This window comes from Gymnogyps californianus, chromosome Z (assembly GCF_018139145.2).
Source record: "Gymnogyps californianus isolate 813 chromosome Z, ASM1813914v2, whole genome shotgun sequence".
NCBI lineage: Eukaryota > Metazoa > Chordata > Aves > Accipitriformes > Cathartidae > Gymnogyps > Gymnogyps californianus.
In genome coordinates, this window is record NC_059500.1 from 27,944,366 (window position 1) to 27,968,952 (window position 24,587).

Here is a 24,587-nt window from a genome sequence, read left to right on the forward strand (position 1 = left end):
TATGTGGTAAACTGGAGACTTACAGTATGTTTAACTGACTCTTGCATCTCCATTCCTGTTCAGTTTTGGAAGTCTAGTCCAAGTATACTTGCTGTGCAAAGATCAGCAGTGCTCAAGAAGCAACAGCAACAACAAAAGACAGCCTCATCAGACAGTGGTTCAGAAGAGGTGAATAACATAATTTAGATTTTTAAAATGTAAACATGCCCATCTCATTGTCTCATACGTTAGAATAAAATTACGTAGAGCCAAGTTATAGTCTCTAAGTGTGCGTAAAAGTCTGGTTTTAGTCTATAAAAGTAACATTCAAATAACTGACATTTTTATAAGGAAAAGTAAAAATATCTCTAGTTACTTAGTGAGTTGTGCCAAAACTATAGCAGCCTCGATGATGTGGTATTTTTAGGTAGATATTCTGTGATATATGGACAAAATTTTCAAGCCACACAGTACTGACTTGCATTGTATTTTTGGCTTCTTGAGTTTTGTAAAGACAGTTAAAAATGCTAAAAGATTTTTTTCAGCTTGTTTCTGTATAAAGGTAGCTGCTGTGGTTTTAAAAATATGGAGTAGAAAACTATATTTTTGCAAATTTTGTAACAGTTACTACAAAAGAATTCTTGTATTTCAAGAATGACATGTATATTCTAGGTATTTCAAAACCTAAATCGTAGGCTAAAGAAATGTTGACTTTGTGCGGTAGGAACATCTTTTAAGGACACCAGTGACTATGAAATAGAATTTATTTATAAAGCAGACTTTTTCTCCTTCATTACAAAAACTGTGCAGTGTAGTCACACTCATTTGGTTGGATTTCTGGTTTTGTCTGGTTTAGCAGCTCATCATTAGAACTTAAACACACAACTTAATCACCTATCATTAAAACATTAATTTACAGCTGTTGTTAAGTACTGTTTTTGTGAAAGGTGTTTTTCAGGATTAATCTAAATAATCCAAATCTAAACTTAATCCCAATGAGATTGGTTTTAGGAAAATCTAATTTTAAGAGTGTTCTTGTTTTTTGTTTGAGCATAGAGAAAGAAGAAACATGCTATTGTCAAAATTTTCTTAAACTGGTATTTAAATGTGAAAGAATATGGAAGGTGAGAGCTCCTAAGGGTAGGAAATTTTATTGGGATTTTGATAGAACCATGATCTTGATTAACTTGGGGCAGCTTGTACCATGACTGTTTTTATGTAGGCACAATGGTTATTTTTTAAGACAGGGATATTTTGTGTTGTTCTCTGGAGCTGTGCTGGCACAGTGTATTCATAGATGGATAAATACAAAAACAATAGCAGTCTTTATCTCATTCTGCATTAACAGCTACATTGCGGGGGATGAAGAGAGTAAAACTTGAATAATATGCCTCCAATTTGAAAGTGGGAGCTGATTTATCTTTTTAATATTAGAAGTACTTCATTCTTTTTGTGCTAAGGAATTGGTTTGGTTTTTTTTCTTCACCTACAGGACTCAACAAGTAGTGAAGATTCTGCAGATGACTCATCCAATGAAACCAAGAAGAAAAAACATAAAGAGTAAGATATTTCCATAAGTAATATCACATAATTTTTTTGTCATAGTTACATATGGTTATAATTCACGCTTCATTTCTCCACACTTGAAATGCTTAAGTTCCCTTTTTAATTCATCTTGATCTTGCATTTCCAATTTTGATGAATGTTTTGGAATATTTAAAATAAACTCTCAAAGGAACATCTATATCATATTAATTTCTGAGCAAAAGAGTCTGCAGTATTGTTCAAAAACATTCATCAGTGCTCTTATGTTTAAAATACTTCGTTGCAGTTTATTTTTGAGCTGAAGGCCCTCCCTAAAAATTCTTCTAGAAATGGGAAACTAATTAACTAAACTTAAGTAGGGTGTCTCACAACAAATTTAAGTTAGCATCCCTTAGTTAATGCCAGATTCTTTTTGTTTGGTGTTTTTTTGCTGTTTTTTTCCCCTCGGACATGTTTAAAAGTTATTATAGTTCTGATAGTAATTAACTTTATTGACTAGCAAAGAATTTTAACTGAAAATAAGCTCCTTCTAAATGATAGATCAGAAAGTTTGTGAAAAGGATTGTATGTTGTTACTGTGGCAGTGAGAGGCAGTGACCTGTGTTTTTTATGAATGGTATGTAGAAATTGAACTGTTTTATAATTCCTCTTCCCCCAATTCATGAATCACCTCAGTGTTCAGGGTTGCCAGTATAATATCTTAAAAAAATGGTAGTTGGGAAAAAAAAAAAAAAAGGCATTAAAAAAAAGTGCTAAGTATGCAAAATGGTACTTTCCTAGCAATGAGCTGTTATTCACAGTCTTTTGCTAGTTAAGAATTTGATTGCATCTAATAGCGTACTCTGTTACAGGAAAGATATTTAAGTTTAGGAACCTGTAACCAAATCACTTCATGTATCTAGTGCTTGAATTTTGGTCCTCTGGCTCTTCTGAACAAGTATGTCTGCAGTTGTTATCTGACATGCAGATCAGAGATTTCTCAATATATAACTTGGTACATGATCAAGCCTTAGAGGATGGTGCTTTATATCTGTTTTTTATATTTCCAAATAAATACAGGTTATGGGTTTATGTTGTTATTTTTTTAATTTACTGTTTGCAGAAGAAGTATTTTAATAAGACATTCTGTACCGTTGGCTGTGTGCTGTCTGTACAATAGACTCATATGTATTTGTCTTGGATGACTGGAACAATGGAAATGTAATTTCCTCCAGGACCCAATGTCCTGGAAGACAGGAAAGAGAGAAGAAGAGAGGGATCAAAGCACTGATTCCTAGGCTTCCTGATTGGAAATTTAAGGAAGAGATTTCTTGATAATATTCCAACTTTGATGAACATTACTACTGCTCTAGCACCTTGATCAAGTAGACCTAAATCTGATGTTAGTATAAAGATTTAGCAATGTTTCAATAATGTATACTAGACTTTTTTTTCTTTCTTTTTCATGAAGCTATTAAGATTAAATTTGCCTGTATAAAGTCAGAGTTTGAAGCAAGATACTGATCATCAGTGGGTACATCTTTGCTGTTGCAAAGTAGGAGATCTCAGTTAAGCAGGAACAAGGAGATCCTGCTGCTCGGTCACAAGCGTCTTACTCATAGTATCTTGCCTGGTTGTGAAGCACTTGATTTGGGAGTTCAGTTGGAGCTTTTGGGAGCCAGTGCCACTCACAGGTTGCTGCAATTCAAGTTTTTCTGGGCGTTTCTCAAATCTGCCTCTATTATTTTTTGATTCCTGTGCCAAAGTTGCTGATTCTTCACGTGGGCCACCGGGACCATAGGCATTAGACAGTATGGGACTCTCCAGAACATAACATGACAGGGCTTTATGATTTGAGCATGTGTAAGTTCTGATAAACATGTATCTTTCCAGTTAGACTTGTTGAATGTTAATGTCATGTTAACTTGTTTCTTCATGCTGAAATTTATACAGAAATCCAGATTTTTGTTTTATTTTGGATTTTAAATCTACCTCTTGATAACAGAAAACTTAGTCCAACTCCCTTTGAAGTCATTGGACATCTTTACTTATCTGTTCATTGATGACAATTTTCTGTCTCATCACCTGAAATAACTGTTACAAGATTTTTATTTCTGTGAAGAATGTTGAAATTACAGCACATACTCTGTGGATGAATACCTGATTTAAAAAAAACACAACGTAAGTTACTCTTTTGTCTTTCAATATGTACAGTGAAGACTGGCAAATGTCGGGTTCAGGGTCCGTATCGGGAACTGGTTCCGATTCTGAATCAGAGGAAGATAGGGAGAAAAGCAGTTGTGAAGAGAGTGAATCTGACTATGAGCCAAAAAACAAGGTCAAAAGCCGGAAACCTCCAAGCAGGTAAGTCATCATGTGTTTGGATACTCTGGTACTACTTCTAATAAGCAATTGAGTATTTACTACTACTATACATGCGAATGAAAATGTTAATGCTTATTAAAAAAAAAAAAAAAAAGTTTTTTTTTAAATCTACATAACATGTTAATATACTAATGCTTTCTAGTGAATACCTTTTCCTGTGTGCTGTAACTGAAAGTGGAGTAACTGAGCATTGATGAAATACATGTATTCAGAAAGCAATACAGAAGATTTGTAGTTGTCCCTGTTGAAACATCATTGTTGTGTCATACCTTATTGTCTTCAAGAATTAAGCCAAAAAGTGGGAAAAAGAATGCAGGACTGAAAAAGAGGCAACTTGATTCATCAGAGGACGAAGAGGAGGAAGAGGAGGATGATGATGATTATGATAAGAGAGGATCTCGTCGCCAGGCAACAGTCAATATTAGTTACAAAGAAGCTGAAGAAACCAAGACAGATTCTGATGATTTGCTGGAAGTTTGTGGAGAAGATGTCCCACAAACTGAAGAAGATGAATTTGAAACTATAGAGAAGTTCATGGATAGTCGAGTTGGCCGAAAAGGAGGTATTGGGTTTTTTTGGTCGGTGTTCTTAAGATCCTGGAGTGCATTGTGGTGCAACTTCAGCAAGTGTTCTCAGCTGTAGGTCACCTGTGAGGTTTATAAAGAGCAATAATCTTAAAGTTACCAAAAAGTCATCTTGTTTTGTCTTTCTTATTCATAAGGATGTTCCTTTTTAAAGGCCCTTCTAAGTGTTGCAAAGTAAAATGTAGAAGAATTGCATACCTAAGTAGAAAATAAAAATGAGGTGGAAGATAGCTCCATATTGCATAAATGCATACCGTATTGTTACACCACTGTTTGTACAGTTTAGTGATACTTGATGAATATAGAGTATATACAGTGGAGTGGAAAAGTGAACTAGATAGGAGAGCTGACTAGTAACCTGAACCCTGAAAGATGTTGTTGACAAGGCTGAACCACTGAGGTTATGATTTCAGTTACTGCTGTACAAATTGTCTCAATAGAGTGCAATGTGTGGAATGACTAATGTGTGGAAATGCATCTAAAATTTCAGTGGTACACTTGCATGTGAACTCTTAAAAGTATTTTGTCAATAGAGGTAGGCATGTCATATTTCCAGCAATAATGGGATGCAGTGTCTAGCAGTTCTGCTTATGTGTTTGAGTCTGCAAATTAGGATTCTGATTATAAAAACAAACACAAAAAACCGCCCTCAACCCAAACCCTGGGCCCCTTGCACTTCAGAGCTACCTTTCTCTATTAGCTATACCCAATCTCTAAAGTTTCTGACCCATCTCAGAACTTGCAGTCGTCTTCCTTTCAAATTTCTTCTCCCATGCTGTCCCAAATTCTAGCGTATCCTGCTCCAATGCATAGTGTTACTGCTGTGGTCAAAGCCTTTGGAACTAAGCTTCTTATATTCTTCCTGCCCAGATGATGTTGCTGCTTATGCTGTCTTTTGCTGTTGCCACTCTCTGTGGCTTTATCTGGCCCCTGCAGCTTGCTGGGCTCATTTCCTTAGCTGGCTGTCCTCACAGAAATGAGCCTGTTTCCTGCTACTAGTATGCTTCAGCTGTGATACAGACTGTACGTAATTAAAAATTTTCCCAGGTAAGATAACAAAGGCAGAAAAAGTAATAAAACGTGTTTAGGAAGAAATAGATTTCTAGTATCCCTAGTAGTAGGTTATTGATGTCTCAAGGCTGACCAAGCATAACGCCAGATGTCTTTTGTATGCTCAGAGATGAGAGTAATATAACAGAAGATGATGAGCAGCATTAGTGGAGTGTTCCCTGGTGATCGCTTTAAACTAGGAACGCAAAGAAACTTCTCATGAGGAAAGATAAGATATTGTAGATTAGGTGCAGAAATTTTGATTGCTTTTTTGATTCTCTTGACTACTTGCGCATGTGTTAACATATCTACGGCATAATTGTTCAAGTAAGAGTAATGACGTGAGAGCTGTAGATACTAAGTCAAGTATATGCTCATCTAAAAGTATCACTAATTGCTTTCTACGCTACATTTCTTACTGGTTAACTTATGACAATGCGCATTTAATTAAGGCTTATGATGTGTTTTCTTTCTTAGCCACAGGTGCTGCAACCACCATCTATGCAGTTGAGGCAGATGGTGACCCAAACGCTGGGTTTGAAAAGTCAAAGGAGCCAGGAGAAATACAGTATCTTATTAAATGGAAAGGTTGGTCACACATCCATAACACTTGGGAAACTGAGGAAACACTGAAGCAACAAAACGTTAAAGGAATGAAGAAACTGGACAACTATAAGAAAAAGGATCAGGAAACAAAACGATGGTGAATATTTTTATGTAGACTTCCACGATACTTATTTTGTAACAATGTAGATGTTCTGTTGTGTTTCTGAGACCTGTTACCTCTTTTTAAGGGCATAATTTCAAGTGTCTATCCGACAGGAAGACAAAAACTTTAAAAGTTGAAGCCTCCTTAACATGTTCCTATAAGATAATCTTCTGAACCTGATTTTAGTGTGTGTGTGTTATAAATGGAGTTTTACAACACGGGTAGTGTTTAAAAATAAATAATAAATTGTACCTTTTACTAATTTTGTCGTTATTCTTTGATCAGAGTTCCTCAGGAATCACTGCAGAGATTAATGTTTTTTTCGTGCATTAGCCATTTCAGATTACTTTGAAGAATTCAGTTTTCTTGGCTCAGACCTGAGATTCAAGCCTGAGAACAAAAACCTGAAGAAATCCATACATTTTAAAGTCACCTTTTTGGTGTTCAGTTTTATTAGTATGTTTAATATAATCAATGAATATTGGTGGCATTTTTAGCAACTTAATCATAAGATGGATTCTTACAGAGTGAGCCACCTTGAATACTGTTCCATGAAAATACCCTGTAAAGTACACTACTTATTGTTGAGAATAGGTATTCTGAATTAGCTGCATGACTAGTACCACCTGTAGCTGTAGTAGTTGTGTCTCTTGATAAGCATTCTCAGTCATTAATGATGCATCTAGGCCAGATGCAACAATTTTGTAGTAGGAATTTCTAAGCTGTCCCTTCAGAGAAGCTCTCTAAGCAACATTCATTCCTGTGATGCTTACATTCAGAGCTTTAGAGTTGCCAAATTTTCTTAGTTTTAGAACTATACAGTGTAATAAGTGTTGTAAATTAATTCCCATTATAGGCTGAAAAATGCTTCTCCGGAAGATGTGGAATATTACAACTGCCAGCAGGAGCTTACAGATGATCTACATAAACAATATCAGATAGTAGAAAGAATAATTGGTATGTTACAAGCTTGCGGACTGAAAACAGTGTTGAGAATTCCGTATGTTCACTGCTTATATGTTGCATTTGTAGTTAAGAAATTTAGAATATGAATAGCACTAACTTTTTAATCCAAAACAAAATTTCGGATAAAGAGAAAAGTTGTCATACTGTCTGTGCTATGAAGCTAGCTTATGTTGTCTTATTACCTAAAATGAGTGTTTTCATAAGATACAGAAGTCAAATGCTGATCAGATATCTCTGGTGCATTTCTGCAGCTCATTCAAACCAGAAGTCAGCGGCTGGTTATCCAGACTACTATTGTAAATGGCAGGGTCTGCCTTATTCAGAATGTAGCTGGGAAGATGGTGCTCTCATTGCCAAAAAGTTTCAGGCATGCATTGATGAGTACTTCAGCAGAAATCAATCCAAGACTACTCCCTTTAAGGATTGCAAGGTGAGTATGTAATTTGCGATGGATTCATAATCAGTTGTACTGGGTCTGGCTGGGGTGGAGTTAATTTTCTTCATAGCAGCCTGTATGGCCCATGTTTTAGATTTGTGACCTAAACAGTGTTGATAACACATTAGTGTTTTGACTGTTACTGAACAGTGCTTGCACAGTGTCAAGGCCTTCTCTGTTTCTTGCTGTGCCCTCCCCGCCATGAGTAGGCTGGGAGCGGACAAGGGACTGGGAGGGAACACAGCCAGTACAGCTGACCCCAACTGACCAAAGAGATATTGCATGCCATTTTATGTCATGCTCAGCAATAAAACTGGGTGGGCTGAGCAGGTGGTTTGAAGGTGGCTGTTGCTTGGAGACTTCCCTGTCCTCAGTCTACTGGTGAGTTAATGTGTGACTCCCCTTCTGTCATGTGGGGGCTTTTTTGGTTGTGGGGTTTTGTTTTGGGTCGTTGGGATTTTTTTCCTTCACTCAGTAAACTCTTTATTTTGACCCACAATTTTTTCTCACTTTCATCCTTTCAGTTCTCTCCCCTGTCCCAGTGGGGTGGGGAGTGAGTAAGCAACTGGGTGGAGCTTAGCTGCCGGCCAGGTTCAAGCCACCACATCAGTTGTGGTAGTAAAAATGTGAAAATCTTCTATGAATGTGGAGATAAGATAAATATTATGAAATACTTTTTGAAGGTTGTTCAGAGTAGTAATAATGATATATAGTAATATACATGGAAAATATCACTACTAAGAGTAGCTTTTTGTAGATACCGGTCCCCTGTGTTTTTACTGGCATTAAAAGATGGTCTTGTTTAGTATTGTAGTTTATTTTAAAAGTAAACTTTGAGTGAGTTAATGTTGCTCCCATTGTGAAATTTAGATTAGCAATCAAACTAATTTCAGCTTGCAAATTGCTTGATGTTTTCATTGATGGATAAAGACTAGACTTGGTGACCCAGTAGATCCCTAATGCTATTTTTTCTATAGGAAGACATTTTGGTAACTTCAGTCAGCAGTAGGACTGATGATCAATTTGCTTTTGACAGGTTCTAAAACAGAGGCCAAGGTTTGTTGCACTGAAGAAGCAACCATCTTACATTGGAGGACATGAAAGTTTAGAGTTAAGAGATTATCAGTTAAATGGGTTGAATTGGCTTGCTCACTCATGGTGCAAGTAAGTATAGTCTGAAATGAATTTTTCTGTTTGTAGATTGTAAGCATTTGTAAAACTTTGAAAATTATTTTTCTGTATTTTTTTTTTGAAGGTAGAGGGTTTCATACAGTAAGCTCAAAGTAGAGGTCTGAGGGGAGTGGTTTTGCTCTAAGTAGTACCAAAGCTTATCATTCCATGGCTGTTCTCAAAAAACAGCTAAGCTCTGTTGTTGCTTTGCTTTTAATTTCCTGTGGGGGTAAGTCATATTTTTAAAAAACAAACCAACCTAAAACAGTAAAACCAGAAAGTCTAAAGCAAACTCTTCTAAAATGTCAACATTAGTTTTATACTTTTAAAATCAGACTTAAGAGGAATACTTGCAAGCTTTTTCTTAATTTTGTTAATTTAATTCAAGTATTAAGAGGGGGGGGTTGGAAATTGTTTTTATGGAAAAACAGTGGAAATAAACTTCTTCAAGATGTATAGTTGCAAAATCTTGAAAACTTGTATGAGTGGTTTTTATGCTCAAAAGATAATAATTTCTTCTTGTCCAATCCTTCTCCCTCTCTACACTCCCCCTCATTCTTTTTTTTTTTTTTTTAGAGGGAATAGCTGTATTCTTGCAGATGAAATGGGTCTGGGTAAAACAATACAAACAATTTCTTTTTTGAACTACCTGTTTCACGAACACCAATTGTATGGTCCTTTCTTGTTGGTCGTGCCACTTTCTACCTTGACATCTTGGCAAAGAGAGATTCAAACTTGGGCTGCTCAGATGAATGCTGTAGTTTACTTAGGAGATATAACTAGCAGAAATATGGTGAGTATTTCTCTTTATCATTGGAAAGGCTTGTAGATAAACAACACTCACTTCATATTCCTATCCTCTGCTAATCTCCAATATTTTGGTTAGGACTGAGCAAATACTGAAACACTATGTGTTTAAGATGCAAATTGAAAGCTTAGATTTTGATCTATTATAAATGTATGTGAAAGATTTCCTTCCTGCTTAATAGTGAACAGGATTAAAAATTTAGTCTTGCATTTGAAAACAAATTATCTTCCGCCATATGATTATTTAGGTGGCTATAGTAAAAATAAATATGTAAGCAAGCCAGTCATGATCTTAATTAATTTCCTGAAAGGTTGTTGGTTTGTTTTCTTCATGTGTTTTCTGAATGTTAGTAATCTTATCCATTGAAGTAAAAAATGTTTTGTAGAAATTCTTTGCTTTGTTTATTTAGAAGTTTAAACAAGATATTTCTGGAGTGCTTAGGTTGGAAATTCAGTCTTGTGTATGTTAGTATGTTGTGCTTCTGTTTTGTGATCATATTATTGTATGTCATTAAACATTTATATTGCTGCAGTACTTAAATTCATCTCAGTCAACACCTTTTTTCTCTAGCTTATAGTTCACTTGATTGTTTTTGTAGATAAGAACTCATGAATGGATGCATCCACAGACCAAACGCTTAAAATTTAACATACTTCTAACAACCTATGAAATTTTGCTGAAGGATAAGGTAATCACACTTCTTCAGGGAGATAAAAGTCATTTCTCCAGTGTAGAACTCCCTTTAGACTTGCTTGTATTTGGTTTGTGGGTCATTAAATTTATGGAGAGTGTGATAGCTTTTGCTTTTGGAAGTATGACAGTGCCTGGTTTGGGTTTTTTGGGTTTTTTTGTGTGTGGTGTGGGTTTTTTTAAGCACTTCTACATTTTTTTGATGTGTGGTGAGGCTTTCAGCTTTTTTCCATTTCGTTAAGTGGGTAGCACTTTTTCTCCTGTTTGCTTGGGACTCTCCTTACTGTAATAATCTCCTCCCATCTTTAAGAGCTCTACTTCTTTGCAGACCACCATCGAGGAACTGAAAAAGAACCCAACCCCTATCCCAAACATGCTGCAGAACTCTGAAATCCCATATAGTTTTTCTTTGTTATTGTGCATACAGTAGTATGTGTACATGTATTAATACTGTCTCCATAGTGGTAGCACACAGTTAATGTTAATCCCTCTAATAGTATATGGAAATTTTTATAGATAGTCAAGAAGCAGAACGTTTTTACTTCATTTGTTTGTACATGCTGGGAAGAAGAGGTCAATAGTAATTTTTTTCCTCTCATGTAAAAATTAATGTCGGTCAGACTTTCGGCCATTTTTTTCCTTTTAAAGTTAGTTTATACTTTCTTGGGATGCTTGCACAGCCTTTCATTGAATCTGGCAAATGTAAAAGCTGTAATTGCTACTAAAAACATATAGCTGTCCATATTTTATTGAAATAAACCAAGAAGTGATGGTGTTTGTAGCTTGATTATAAAATGTGGGGAAATTATGCAGTATGTTTATTTGTATAATGTTCTCCCCTTCCTCCATGTCTTTAAGTCATTCCTTGGTGGTCTGAATTGGGCATTCATAGGAGTTGATGAAGCTCATCGTTTAAAAAATGACGACTCTCTTCTGTACAAGACTTTAATAGACTTTAAGTCTAACCATCGTCTTCTTATTACTGGAACCCCTTTGCAAAACTCCCTCAAAGAACTTTGGTCTTTGTTGCACTTCATCATGCCAGAAAAGTAAGGAAGAGTTTTATGTGATTCTTTTTAACATTTTTTTGGTCGATTGTTATTGTGAAGTAGTGTAGTGATTTGAAAATCAATAGAGGTAGAGAATCGTACTGAAAGATAATTTAAATAATCTGTATAAAGTGGATGCATGTATTTTTTCATGCTGCTCCTGATGTGTAATGCTGGTAGCAGTTGTCACCTTTTTCCATTTTAGCAGTCCACAAAAATGATGGATTGATGTATGGGTCAGAACCTGCAAAAAAGGCTTCATCTTAGCCTAAGTGGAAAACTGTATGGATTTACTCTGGGGAAATAGAATGAAATCTTTGCTGTGTTAGTACTATCAATGAAAACAAATTTGTACCATGATGCCCAATATCCTGTAGTTCAGTCAGATAGCTGGTTTTCCCATATGGTTTGCATACAGTAAGCTTACTGTATTGACCTTATTTTGTACTGACCTCTTGTTTACACCAAAGATAAATTGGAGCTCATGTGTGAGAGCACATGTTCCTGTCAGACATCTTGTAAATGCCAAGCACCATAGCTCCATTTAGTTTGAGCTATGGATTATACTGACTTCTTCAGAACCTTAAAAGCAAAGCCACGATGGTCTGTTCTTCGGTTGATCATGAAGTCTGTTCTCCTAGTCTGTTAGCAGAGAGGATAGTTAAGCTTCAGCTAGACCATACAAGCTGCAAAACATAAGTAGTCTCTTGTTCTCTTGAACACCCTCCAGCCATGCAGCTGGTTTTTCATGCTGCTCTTGATAAACGTAATAATGGAATTTCTGCAACCATCTAGGTGAGTATCCTTGCAGAAAAAGAAAAATGTTGGGTTTCCACTGAGGAAGTTAAAATTCAGTAGTTTTCATTCTGTAAATGTTTTGGAAAATTCCATTCTTCTGTTTACAGGCAAAGTATTTGGAATTTCTTGTGAGATGAAAATTCAGAAATTAGATAAATTAGAAGGGAGTGGGGAAGAAATCCAAATGTGTGTGTGTTCTTGTGTATATTTATACACGTTCTGTGTTTGTGTTATTTTTCTTCTTGAATTTTGCTTCTTCAGGTCATTCACAGTATGTCACTATTTTGCACTCATTCTTTATTACCTTGAAGGTTTTCCTCTTGGGAAGATTTTGAAGAGGAGCATGGCAAAGGGAGAGAGTATGGTTATGCAAGTCTTCACAAAGAACTTGAACCATTTCTGCTGAGAAGAGTTAAAAAAGATGTAGAAAAGTCTTTACCTGCTAAAGTTGAGCAAATTCTGAGGATGGAAATGAGTGCATTGCAGAAGCAATATTACAAGTAAGTAACAACACTTTTTAATTTGTGCTCTTTCAGTGATATGTCTACATGCAATTTACTGAAGTATAATGGTTTTTATAATGCAATTTGAACTTGAGGCTTATAGGGTTTTACAACAGGAAAATTCTATGAAGCAAGGGCTCAAGAATTACACTGGTCTAATGTCTATTCATGTAGCTTCTTTTATTTGGCATGTTTATACATTCTTTTGGGAGCTGCTTTTTTTCTTTAGCTTGTTTATATTTTGAGAGCTTACATCTGTCTTGCTTCCACATATGGTTAGAAATTACTTATATTGTACATCTTATAGGTGGATTTTAACCAGGAATTATAAAGCCCTCAGTAAAGGTTCAAAAGGCAGTACATCAGGCTTTTTGAACATCATGATGGAACTCAAGAAGTGTTGTAACCATTGCTACCTCATTAAACCACCAGATGATAATGAATTCTATAATAAACAGGAGGCCTTACAGGTAATGTAACTTTTTAATTAAAAAAAAAGTTCTGTTTTACATCTGTAATATTCACACAATTTTATAGTGTGCTGGCAGTTTTAATAGATCTTACTGAAGTATATTACGAAAAAACAGGTTCTCTGGAAAATGGGCATCCTGGGTTTTACAGGTAAGTGAACTGATTTTTGTTTCTTAATTAAAACTGAATAATTGACAGACAATTGACTAAATAAAATACCCCTGATTTTAATTAAAGTAAAAAGGAAATAGTTTGAAACAGGCTTTGTATTTTCATGTAAAATAAACTTGAGACCTATTTTAAACCTAAGTAAAATAAAGCAGCTAAGCAAGTAAAAGTAACGTGAGTGGAAATGCATGTGACTGGCAATGATACACCAGCAATCTATGTGATAGGAGGAAGTGATCTGCAGAATGCTTTTAAGCTTCTTTTTATAATCACGTACTGTTCTCTGTATGCCTGCAAACAACCAAAGTGAAAGGAAATGAAAGTAACAAGCATCCAAAGCTCAGTCTGATTTTGTTGTTGTTGTTGTAACAGATGAAAACAATTATCATCACTACCAAAGATGGTCTGTTGTTTCTTTTTTTTTTTTTGAGGTTAGCTAATATTTGTACCAAAACCGTTGAGAAGCACAGCAACAGATAAGACTGTTGTTATTGATGCAGTTTATACCAACATAAATGTTTCTAAAGATGATTTTTTTTCTGTAAGCTTTCAAGTTGATAATTTAAATACCTTCCCAAAGCTACTAGTTTGTGCAGTGACAAATATCCTCCTCCTTTCTGTCATAAAGAATAAAAGCACCTAACTCAAAGTTTAGCATTCCCCATAATTCTATCCCAAGTGTCTTCACCTAAAGAAGCCTAACGTTTTCAACATTAAGTTTCACATTTGCTTGAGTTTCTGTTCTAGTTATTCCCAGTGGAGCTGAGGAGGCTTAACAGGCTTTAGGTGGGTTACAATGTTAGGCACCACAAACAAGATTCCTCTCAATTTATCTTGCCTGAGAAACTTGATTGATAGGCTTTGTTTAAAAATACTTAGAGGGTTAAGCAGCAGTACTTACTTCATTTCAAAAGATAGGAAGTGAAGAGAAAGTAGTACTAAGTTTTTTCTAAATTTTATATTTTATTGGTTACCAAATTTTATTTTTTACTTGGCAGAAAAGAACTTGTGCCTACATCATAACTGCTTAAATTTTTAAGCCCATATATTCACTTCATGTTTTGATGAGATGTTAAGATGTGACTTTAAGAGGGGGAAATGAACAATGCATTTCCTTTAAAAATATATGAGTTAGTAATCCTGTTGATTTCAGTTAGAATCAACTAAACTAAAATCAGAGTAAACTTTTGTGTTCAGTTAATGCTGCATACTAGTAAATGTATATAGCAGTATTGTCTTACGGTCATATGAATTTGGTGGGGTTTTTTTTTTTTTTTTTAGTTCTAGGAGACTATATATTGTAAGCATGTTTTAAACTATAAAATTCTTAAGGAATGTCAGAATTTTTCTTTTATTTTTTCTTCCCACAGCAGTAGAAAGAAAAGTGAACCTCAAATGAATGTCTAACCAACTGCAGTGTGTATTAGTGTTGAGATGAACTTATTTTGTAATATGTATTTCTTGGTTTTTGTAGCATTTAATACGTAGCAGTGGGAAACTAATCCTTCTTGACAAGCTACTGATCCGTCTGCGAGAGCGTGGCAACAGAGTTCTGATTTTCTCACAGATGGTGAGGATGCTGGACATCCTAGCAGAGTATCTGAAGTATCGTCAGTTTCCCTTTCAGGTAAGAATCTTGGTGGTAGTAGCCAAGAAGCTTTGATCTTGAATATAGGAAAAATCTTTTCTTTAGTCTGAGGGTGACAGAGCACTGGAACAAGTTGTCCAGAGGTTATGGAATCTCCATCCTCTGTGTCGTGGTTTAACCCCAGCCGGCAGCTAAGCACCACGCAGCTGCTCGCTCACTGCCCCCCCACCCCTGGGGTGGGGGAGAGAATCAGGAAAAAAACCTCGTGAGTTGAGATAAAGACAGTTTAATAGGACAGAAAGGAATGAAAAACAATGATAATGATAATAATAATATGACAATAGCAATACTAAAAGAATTAAACTATACAAAGCAAGTGGTGCACAATGCAATTGCTCACCACTCGTTGACCGATGCCCAGTTAGTTCCCGAGCCGCGATCCCCCCTCCCAGCCAACTCCCCCCACTTTATATACTGGGCATGATGTCATATGGTATGGAATAGCTCTTTGGCCAGTTTGGGTCAGCTGTCCTGATGGTGTCCCCTCCCAGCTTCTTGTGCCCCTCCAGCCTTCTTGCTGGCTGGGCACGAGAAGCTGAAAAATCCTTGACTTAGTATAAACACTACTTAGCAACAACTAAAAACATCAGTGTGTTATCAACATTCTTTTCCTACTAAATCCAAAACACAGCACTATACCAGCTACTAGGAAGAAAATTAACTCTGTCCTAGCCGAAACCAGGACACTCTGTGACATTCAAAACCCACCTGGACATGACCTTGGGCAACCTGCTTTAGCTGTCCCCGCCTCAGTAGGGATGTTAGACAAGATGACCTCCAGAGGTCCCTTCCAACCTCAACTGGTTTGTAATTATGGGATCTTTACCACTTTGCTTAAGAGAAGATATAAGAAAATGTGTTCTTTTTCTAGAAAGACTGGCAATTGCTATATGCTAAATAGTATTTTGAAATGAAACAGATGAATTAAAAAAATGATATGAAGTGTTGCATTACATGTTTTTCCTTCACATAAGTTTTGGCAGTTGAGAATTCAAGTTGCTCTGATTTTGAATGTAGTATAAGAATTACTTTTCAACTGCAGTATTCAATCTCTTTAGAGACTTGATGGATCAATAAAAGGGGAATTGAGGAAACAAGCACTGGATCATTTTAATGCAGAAGGATCAGAGGTATGGTATTTTTTTTCTAAGGAATCTTTTTTATTTTTTCCCAAGAAATAAAAAAAAAAAAATGCAGAAAAAATGAAGGCTGAGAAAAGTGAGGAATATATCAGTATGGTTGAAAATTCATTGTTACTGCCTAGACTATAAGGTTTACATCTGCTAATTTTATTTCTCTAAGAAAAGGTTAAGCAGAAAACACATAACTTATGAAAATGTTATTTAATCAGTTGTGTAGCTAGAATTTTTTTTCTAAGGCTCTTTATCAAAGTAATTTTAATTACCATATAAATGCTGCAGAAATTTAACTTCAGCTTTGTTGCTGTGTAGAACTTAACCGAACAATGTTTACAAGAGCATTGAACTTAGACAAGCAGTTAGCATCAAAAACATCCTTTGGTAATGGGCAGAACTAACTTGTGTAAATCCTTGCATGAACAACCATCTTTAACTGTTTCAAATCTGGCTTCTGTTATCTTCATTTATTGCCACCTACTTACTTGCCCTGGAAGAAATAGAGAAGAACTGATTTCTAGCCATTCTTTGTGAGCAACCTGTGAATATATAGGTGTCTTACAGATTCTTTCTTTTCTGAGTTGGAAGATTTGTAGCTTATTTAGCATTCCTAATACGCAAGCCATTCCATGCCTTTGATCAGCTTAAATCTTTTGTCCTACACTGGGAGATTTGGGGGAGGGGAGGTTGTTTTGCTTGTGTGTGTGTGTTTGGTTTTTTTTAAATCAGTAATTGAAGGATAGCATTTGTCAGTTGCTGCTGAGCTTATTTTTGCTATGATGTAGGGAGAAGGACTTAACTCCATAACGTAAACTTCAGGTACTTGTTAAATACAGAAGTTAACTCTGTTTCAAATTTCTAGCATAGACATTGTTGCCTTTTTCTGAAATCTTTGCAGTTATACTGTACATTTTTTGAGATGAAGAGGAATTTAAACTTCATGCATTTCAAAAATGGAGACAAACTATGCATTTGTGCAGCAACAAAATTATGTTCTCAGTTTTATTTTTTATTTCTTTCCTAAGAAAGAAATGTTTTTTTGCCATTACTGAGCTAAGGGCTACATGGAAATTTCTAACACAGTTCTCAGGACTCATTCCTGAGTGTAGTGGTTTGCCGTTTCCTGTAACTGTACTGAAAATCGGGATTATTTTTTTTTGTTTTTAACCTGCTTTACTTTATCTTGAATTTCATATGTTGTTTTACTGCATGTCTCAAGATCCTTCTGTAGTCCTTCATAGTTGTCTCTGCATGAGTAATTCTATATCGTCTACAGGCTTTTTCACCTCGTTGCTTATACCATTTTCATATTGTTCATGAATATGTTGAACAGCACTGAACCTGGCAGAAGCCTTTTGCTTCCTGTCTCTTAACCAGTTATCTGTAGGCTCAAGTGTCTTCCCTGCCTGGCTGCTTAGTCTTCCAGGGCTTGGGGCAGGGGGTGTGGGAGGGGGACTTCGTAACAAACAAAGTTAGGGTTTTTGTACTTTTTGGCCAGTCTTCTGTTTAGTTGGGATTTTTTGGTTGGTGATCATCTTTTATGGTGCTACTTCCTTTAAACTGTTGCGAAGTCAGTGACTATTTATGAAAGAAATTGGTATCAATGTTGCTTTATACTTAAAGAAGCTTTAACTATAGAACAGTTATGGAATTGGTAGTATACGATTTTGTAGTCTGTGCCACAGACTGCATAAACAATTGTCATATTGGTTCCTTTAAGACTATTACAACTATTGTATATAAAACTAATTCTTACTTTATGATTTCAGGACTTCTGCTTTTTACTGTCTACCAGAGCTGGAGGATTAGGTATCAACTTGGCATCTGCTGACACTGTAGTTATATTTGATTCTGACTGGAATCCACAGAATGATCTGCAAGCACAGGCTAGAGCGCACAGGATTGGACAGAAGAAACAGGTATGCACATTCAGCTTTAAGCTCCAAACCTGAAGGAGGGTTCCGTACAGTAGCTGTCCACTCTGTGTCTGCACCATTCAGTCTTCATGTATTTTTGAGAATAACTAATACTTGCGGTGTATGTCCAAAAATGTTAGTAATGCTCATTTAACTTTTTTTTTTTACATTTCCCTATATGGAGAGATAATATGGCAGTTGTGGTATATGGATAGGAGAGGGAGACAAGTTGTGGGCTTGTCTGTCCCACATTCATTGGTATCATGTCATTCTAGAAAATAACTGCTACTCCAGGCACATTTCTTTTGCTTAAATATTTTTTTAGTTCTCTTCAGGTTTCTTTCTTGCAGAAGACATACAGTAATAATTGGAAATGTGACAGTTTTCCCTGTGGCAATGTTTGTGCCAAATCACTGACGTTTAAAAAAGACAGGTTTAAGAGTTTATTTCTCTGTCTTTTTAAAACACTTATGTAAAGACTGTGATAACATGATTGAACTAGTATTTCATATTTGAAACCGGTCAATAAATTCAGAAGACATGTAGTGAAGACTGAGATTTCTCCTTGTTGTTGCTTACTTTTTTTAAAATATACATAGGTTAATATTTATCGGCTAGTCACAAAAGGATCAGTAGAAGAAGATATTCTTGAAAGAGCCAAGAAGAAGATGGTGTTAGATCATTTAGTAATTCAGAGAATGGACACTACAGGGAAAACCGTACTACATACAGGCTCTACTCCTTCAAGGTATATTTGTATTTATTTCCATACCAATTTACCCTTAAGTATATTTGACAAGTAAGTAAAAATATAAGTATTTCACTTGGTTAATGAAAGGCAAAATAAGGTTAAATAAGTAAAGATGCAAAGTGTATTGTCTTTGTAGATTTTTATTTGCATATTAAATATATATATTTTAAATATATATATATATAGTTTTTATTTAACAGTAAAAAGAAAGCTTAATTGACTCATGATTATAGAGAACTTTTTCAGGTTACTAAGATAAAATGTTTCTCCTGAAACATCCTTTATTTCAGCTCAACACCTTTTAATAAGGAGGAGTTATCAGCTATTTTGAAGTTTGGTGCTGAGGAACTTTTTAAAGAACCTGAAGGGGAAGAACAGGAGCCCCAGGTAAGTAGTGTTTCTGGACTAGATAGATAAAACAACTGAAAATATGTATGTATTACTTCACTGTAAAGAAAAAATACTTCTTTTTTAGGAAATGGATATAGACGAAATCTTGAAGAGGGCTGAAACTCGGGAAAATGAGCCAGGTCCATTAACTGTAGGAGACGAGTTGCTTTCACAGTTCAAGGTATTGCTCTGTTGCCTCCCTCCTGCCATAATTACACTTTCCTTTGTAAACGGTACTATTTTTCTTTTGTGTACCTATCTGTCTCTTCATTCTTATGAAATAGATGCCTCAGTAAGTCAACTCTACATCTCTTTCTAATAAAAAGTCTTTGCACCTATACAGGATACCTACCATCAGTATAAACATTTAAAAATACATGATGTATTTTGCTAATAAAATAAGAGATACTTATGAATGTGTTAATGATTAAAATTCTAGGTAGTTTTGTGTTTTATTTACTGCCTTTGTTGTTAAGCAGCTGTGGTATCTTTGAATGCAAAATATAAAGTTTGCATTTCTTAGTTGATGACTTGTAGAAATAGCTTTTAGCCCTGAAGTAAACTTGAATGCCAGGTATTTTAAGTGTTATCAGTTAAACATATTATAATCTGGGTGCAAAAAAACCACAGAGCATGATGTATTTGTTAGATCAGCAGATTATTAAATAGCTCTCCTGCTGATCGTTCATTTGCAACATATTTTGATTTCTACAGTGTATTAATGTTTGGTTAATTTTATATTATTATACTTTCACATTAACTCAGGCATTCAAATGTTGTTAGCCCTATTTTGAAGGAAGTTAAACAACAATCATACAGCTATCGAGGGGGTATTTCATTATGCATCTGTATTAGTCAACTTTTAAAAGAAGAAAAAGATTCTCATCTTTTCTCATCTTAGCCCACGTTGCATGGAGTCTGTGTCTTTCATAAACGAATAAAAATACTTTCATTAGAGCCAGTGTTTCATTATGCATTTTGTATGTATAAATTTTATATATATTATGAAACAATAACATATATAAAAATACATAAAACATATAAATGCGTAAAATATGCCATCTAGCACTTTGTTTTCCTAAAATATTAGTTGCTCAGTCTTTTTCAAATAAAGTCATGTATTGATTTGATGAAAATACACATATTCTGTTATACAAGGTGGCCAACTTTTCCAATATGGATGAAGATGATATTGAGTTGGAACCAGAAAGAAATTCAAGAAATTGGGAAGAAATCATTCCGGAAGTCCAGCGGCGAAGAATAGAAGAGGAGGAGAGACAAAAAGAACTTGAAGAAATATACATGCTCCCAAGGATGAGAAATTGTGCAAAACAGGTTTCTCTTGGTTCTGACTGACTTGGACTTTTATGTTGCTGTTGGTTTAGTTTGTTTGTTGGGAGTTGTTGTTGGGTTTTGGGTTTGCGGTTTTTTTTCCCCCTTTTTCTGAACACATATTTTTGACGGGCTAGGTAAAACTTTACTTATGTTTGTTAATCATGTAGCTTTGAACTAGTTATTCTGAAATTCCAGATCAGCTTTAATGGAAGTGAAGGGAGGCGCAGTAGGAGCAGAAGATACTCTGGATCTGATAGTGACTCCATCTCAGAAAGAAAACGGCCGAAAAAACGTGGAAGACCACGAACTATTCCTCGAGAAAATATTAAAGGATTTAGTGATGCAGAGATCAGGCGGTAAGATATGGGGGGACATGCATATTTAAAGGGACAAGACAATTTTTTTATTATTATAGAGCTTCAAGTACAGAAGGCAGTCTATTTTTGCTGAATTTCTTTGGAATTTTTTTATTCTAGGCATTTGATGTTTTACCTTGTGTACTTTGTGGTGCGGACATAGTGAACTGTTGTGGCAAGAATTTGAACCCATTTTAATGAGGGATAAAATTAGGTTTGAAAAATATTCTTGATTGTTTTAAATTTGTTAATTCCTGCAACCCATAAAGACAGTGATTTCAAAAACTAGTTGTTACAATGGGTGAGCTTTTCTTTTAACATACAAGCAAAATAATCTGTTTCCCGTCATTTTATCTAAAAACTGCAGTGCTGAAAGAATATGTAAAACTTTTTGGTGACAACTACAAAAATTTGAGTGGATTCTGTTTTCTTTCTAAACTTCTTGACACTGTAACTGAATTAATGTTTATATCATGCTTTTTCAAATAGGATTTTATATTTTTTTAGTTTTAATCTTGTACAGCAGGCCCCTTCAATATTTGGTGCTAACATATTTTTTTGGTAGCAGGAGGAGGAATTGTTTTGTTTTACCTTTTTGGGTTTATGAAATGCTACTTTGCTTCTGAAACTTCAGTATGCATGATTCTCTAAAATGCTGTAAAGCTTTCAAAATGTTTTTGGTTAGAGAAATAACTTTAAAGATCCTTTTTGCCTTTCCGTTTCATCTAACAACAGAGCAAATTGGTGCTTTTTTTAAGGCTATTCTTCTGCTTGCAGTAGCAATTTGAGGCCTTGATTGTTGAGGACATTTTCTTTCTTTTTTTAAATTATTTTTATTTATTTTTATTTCATTTCCTTTCTATCCCGACTATCTCCAGATTCTTCCCATCACTTACACATTCCTACAGAGAGTATCTTTCATGTCATATTTTCCAAAATCTTCAAATCACCTGTTGCAGATTGCTCCTTTTACTATATAAGGCATAACATAATGTCTGAAATCTCTACTGTAAATCCACATTAAATTTTTATGATTAGACACATCAGCTGGTGAATCTTCTGTCTTGTGAAATTAATAAAGCAATTTCGAAATAAATTGTCCTTTCTATTGTTTTATTTACATCAGTTCTTAAAACAATAAAACTCTGACTTTGTTTGGGTTATCTGGATATACTAAGTGCGCTACTCTCTCTACTGGGTGTCCCCCCCGGCATTGTCCATATAGCATTATACTAAGTTTAATAATTGTATTAATACAATTTTAAAACCAGTGTAGTTAGTTAAGCATACATTTAAATGGCAAAATTATTTTCTTTTACTAGGTTTATCAAGAGTTACAAGAAATTTGGTGGCCCTCTTGAAAGGTAAACTTGTTTGATTATTATTTGTGTAGCAACTTGGAATCTTGTTTTCATAAAAATTAGAACAATATACCAAGAAACCTTAGGCTGAAGAGAAAATAGAGTGTCTAGTCTTTTGCCTTGAACATAACATGACTTCAGCTTAATACCTTCCCTTTCTTCATGTACAATATGTGTGCAAACAGCCACACAAGAAACCTTCCAATTTGCAGGACTACTTACTTTCTTTCTTTATACTTTACCTGCTGTCTTGTTTAATCTTCATTGGTGATAATCATTCAGTTGTCTTGCTTGATAGCCTGTTGAAAGCCTGTCAGTTTATCCACTGTGACTGTCAAAGTTAGTTTTGCATTTTCCTTATTGTCAGTTCTTATTTTTAAGCTTTCTTTATTATTCCATATTTTAAGAAAAACTTCCCATCCTTATTTTCCTTAAAAATATTTATATCCCATATGAACATATTATATATAATGATTCATTTTCTTTTTTTAAAGAGAAGTACAGTAATTTAACTCAACACTGTAGGGTTACAGTTCTTGTCGTATTGTCCTCTGATACCTGAATCACTTTTTTTTTTTTTCCCTTGGATCAAAATTGTACACAGCATAGCAAGTGCAGGTGACTGATAACTTACATGATCATTTCTCTAGTTTCAAAGTCTGAAGGAGTCATTCACAATTACTAAAGTTTCAGAGCTATAAAAATGTGTATTTGTTTTATTACAGGTTAGATGCTGTAGCTAGAGATGCTGAGCTAGTCGATAAATCGGAGACAGATCTTAGACGTTTGGGAGAGCTTGTACATAATGGATGCATTAAAGCTTTAAAGGACAATTCATCTGGACAAGAAAGAGCAGGTACAATGTGTTCAGGGGGCTTGGGGGGCAATTAAAATGTCAGGAAGTCTGAATTATTCTTGCGCTCTGATCGTAACAGAAAACAGTTTTGTCGGGGGAAAATATAAACAAAAATGTTGGCATGCTGGGTGATTTTTTAAAAAGGGTTATAGTAAGATGACTTTTTTTTCCCTTTCTGTATGTGAATTGTCATTGGAGAATGCAGTATGTTTTTGCTTTACTGTGAAATTTAAAAGTAATCTGTTATTATCTGGAAGATCTTTTGATTCTGGAGCTTAAGCATTTGGTTAATAAAAGGTCATTTGGTATAATTGAAAGTTTGCTGCTGTAGCATCAATCTTATTTGTTTTCTTTACATTTTCTGTATGATATTCGTAAACGTAAATATTTTAATAGCTCTGTCATTTATTTTAAGGAGGTAGACTTGGGAAAGTTAAAGGCCCAACATTCCGAATTTCAGGAGTGCAGGTGAATGCAAAGCTAGTCATCTCTCATGAAGAAGAGTTGGCACCTTTGCACAAATCCATTCCTTCAGATCCAGAAGAAAGAAAAAGGTACTGATTTTTTTTTTTTTTTAAGGGAAGTAGTAATGTAGAAAATTTTTCAAGTTTTATTAGCTTTTTTCAGACAACTTGGACTCAAAGCACACTGTGACAGTATTGTCCCTCTATTCCCTTTAAGGACTGGCAGCAGTAACCTGCTCCACATCTGTTCTTCATTCTTTCTTCCCTTGCTATAGAAGCCAGTACCAGCTTTGGCTTCTCAGTTGTATTCACTGAGGACTGTGTTCAGTTACTAATAATAATCAGGACTAGAATTCAGGCTTGCTGAGGAGCTGCTATATGTGTCATCTCTGCTTGGGGGGAAAGCAGTACCTGTTAAAGCTCAGCAGTTGTTTCTACCCTCTGAACTTTTTCCCTTGCCACCTTGCATATCACAATCCCTAAACTATCCACTTAGTTAGCAGTTACACTTGGATGATGATTCATGCTTTTATTCATGGTTAGCCAACTCTGTGACGCAGCTCATGGCCACAGACAGATGTCTGTTCTTCATATTTTAGTCTTGATCAGCTTTAAAACACATTTCAGTGCTGATTTCAATAAATATTTTACAGAAATGTTAAAGTATAATGATAAATATTTGGATTAATTTCCTAAATATACCAGCATCTTAGCAGAGAAGATAAATCTAGTTACATCACTTTTAATACATTCTCTTCCCCCTTGCTAAACTTCAGAAGTAAAAATCCCTTATTTGTCTTTCTGATTTATTTCTGCTAGGTATGTCATCCCATGCCACACCAAGGCTGCTCATTTTGATATAGATTGGGGTAAGGAAGATGATTCCAATCTGTTAATTGGCATCTATGAATATGGTTATGGCAGCTGGGAAATGATAAAAATGGATCCTGATCTCAGTTTGACACAGAAGGTATGTCATCTACAACATTTCATCAAGGACTCTTTCTGCTTAGATAATAATGCTACTGAGAACAGTTACTGAAAGAGCTTATTTTATGATAACTGAAATTGCAGAGACATTATA

General features: G+C 35.2%; 1 protein-coding gene across 2 annotated transcripts in view; it reads left to right on the plus strand.

The window, feature by feature from the left end:
- The window catches only part of CHD1 (chromodomain helicase DNA binding protein 1), a 56,005-nt gene that overhangs the window by 20,199 nt on the left and 11,219 nt on the right, over positions 1-24,587 (plus strand). For both annotated transcript variants that reach the window (XM_050913548.1, XM_050913549.1), the window contains exons 4-28: positions 64-168; positions 1,472-1,539; positions 3,718-3,867; positions 4,173-4,450; positions 6,000-6,225; positions 7,088-7,188; positions 7,449-7,627; positions 8,670-8,797; positions 9,380-9,596; positions 10,210-10,299; positions 11,160-11,350; positions 12,460-12,648; positions 12,959-13,121; positions 14,765-14,917; positions 15,997-16,068; positions 17,844-17,993; positions 18,590-18,738; positions 19,032-19,128; positions 19,217-19,312; positions 20,290-20,466; positions 20,662-20,822; positions 22,145-22,186; positions 22,909-23,039; positions 23,455-23,593; positions 24,323-24,473. In XM_050913548.1, coding sequence (XP_050769505.1) covers positions 64-168; positions 1,472-1,539; positions 3,718-3,867; positions 4,173-4,450; positions 6,000-6,225; positions 7,088-7,188; positions 7,449-7,627; positions 8,670-8,797; positions 9,380-9,596; positions 10,210-10,299; positions 11,160-11,350; positions 12,460-12,648; positions 12,959-13,121; positions 14,765-14,917; positions 15,997-16,068; positions 17,844-17,993; positions 18,590-18,738; positions 19,032-19,128; positions 19,217-19,312; positions 20,290-20,466; positions 20,662-20,822; positions 22,145-22,186; positions 22,909-23,039; positions 23,455-23,593; positions 24,323-24,473 — 3,603 coding nt within the window. The remainder of the gene's footprint in view (positions 1-63; positions 169-1,471; positions 1,540-3,717; positions 3,868-4,172; positions 4,451-5,999; positions 6,226-7,087; positions 7,189-7,448; positions 7,628-8,669; positions 8,798-9,379; positions 9,597-10,209; positions 10,300-11,159; positions 11,351-12,459; positions 12,649-12,958; positions 13,122-14,764; positions 14,918-15,996; positions 16,069-17,843; positions 17,994-18,589; positions 18,739-19,031; positions 19,129-19,216; positions 19,313-20,289; positions 20,467-20,661; positions 20,823-22,144; positions 22,187-22,908; positions 23,040-23,454; positions 23,594-24,322; positions 24,474-24,587) is intronic.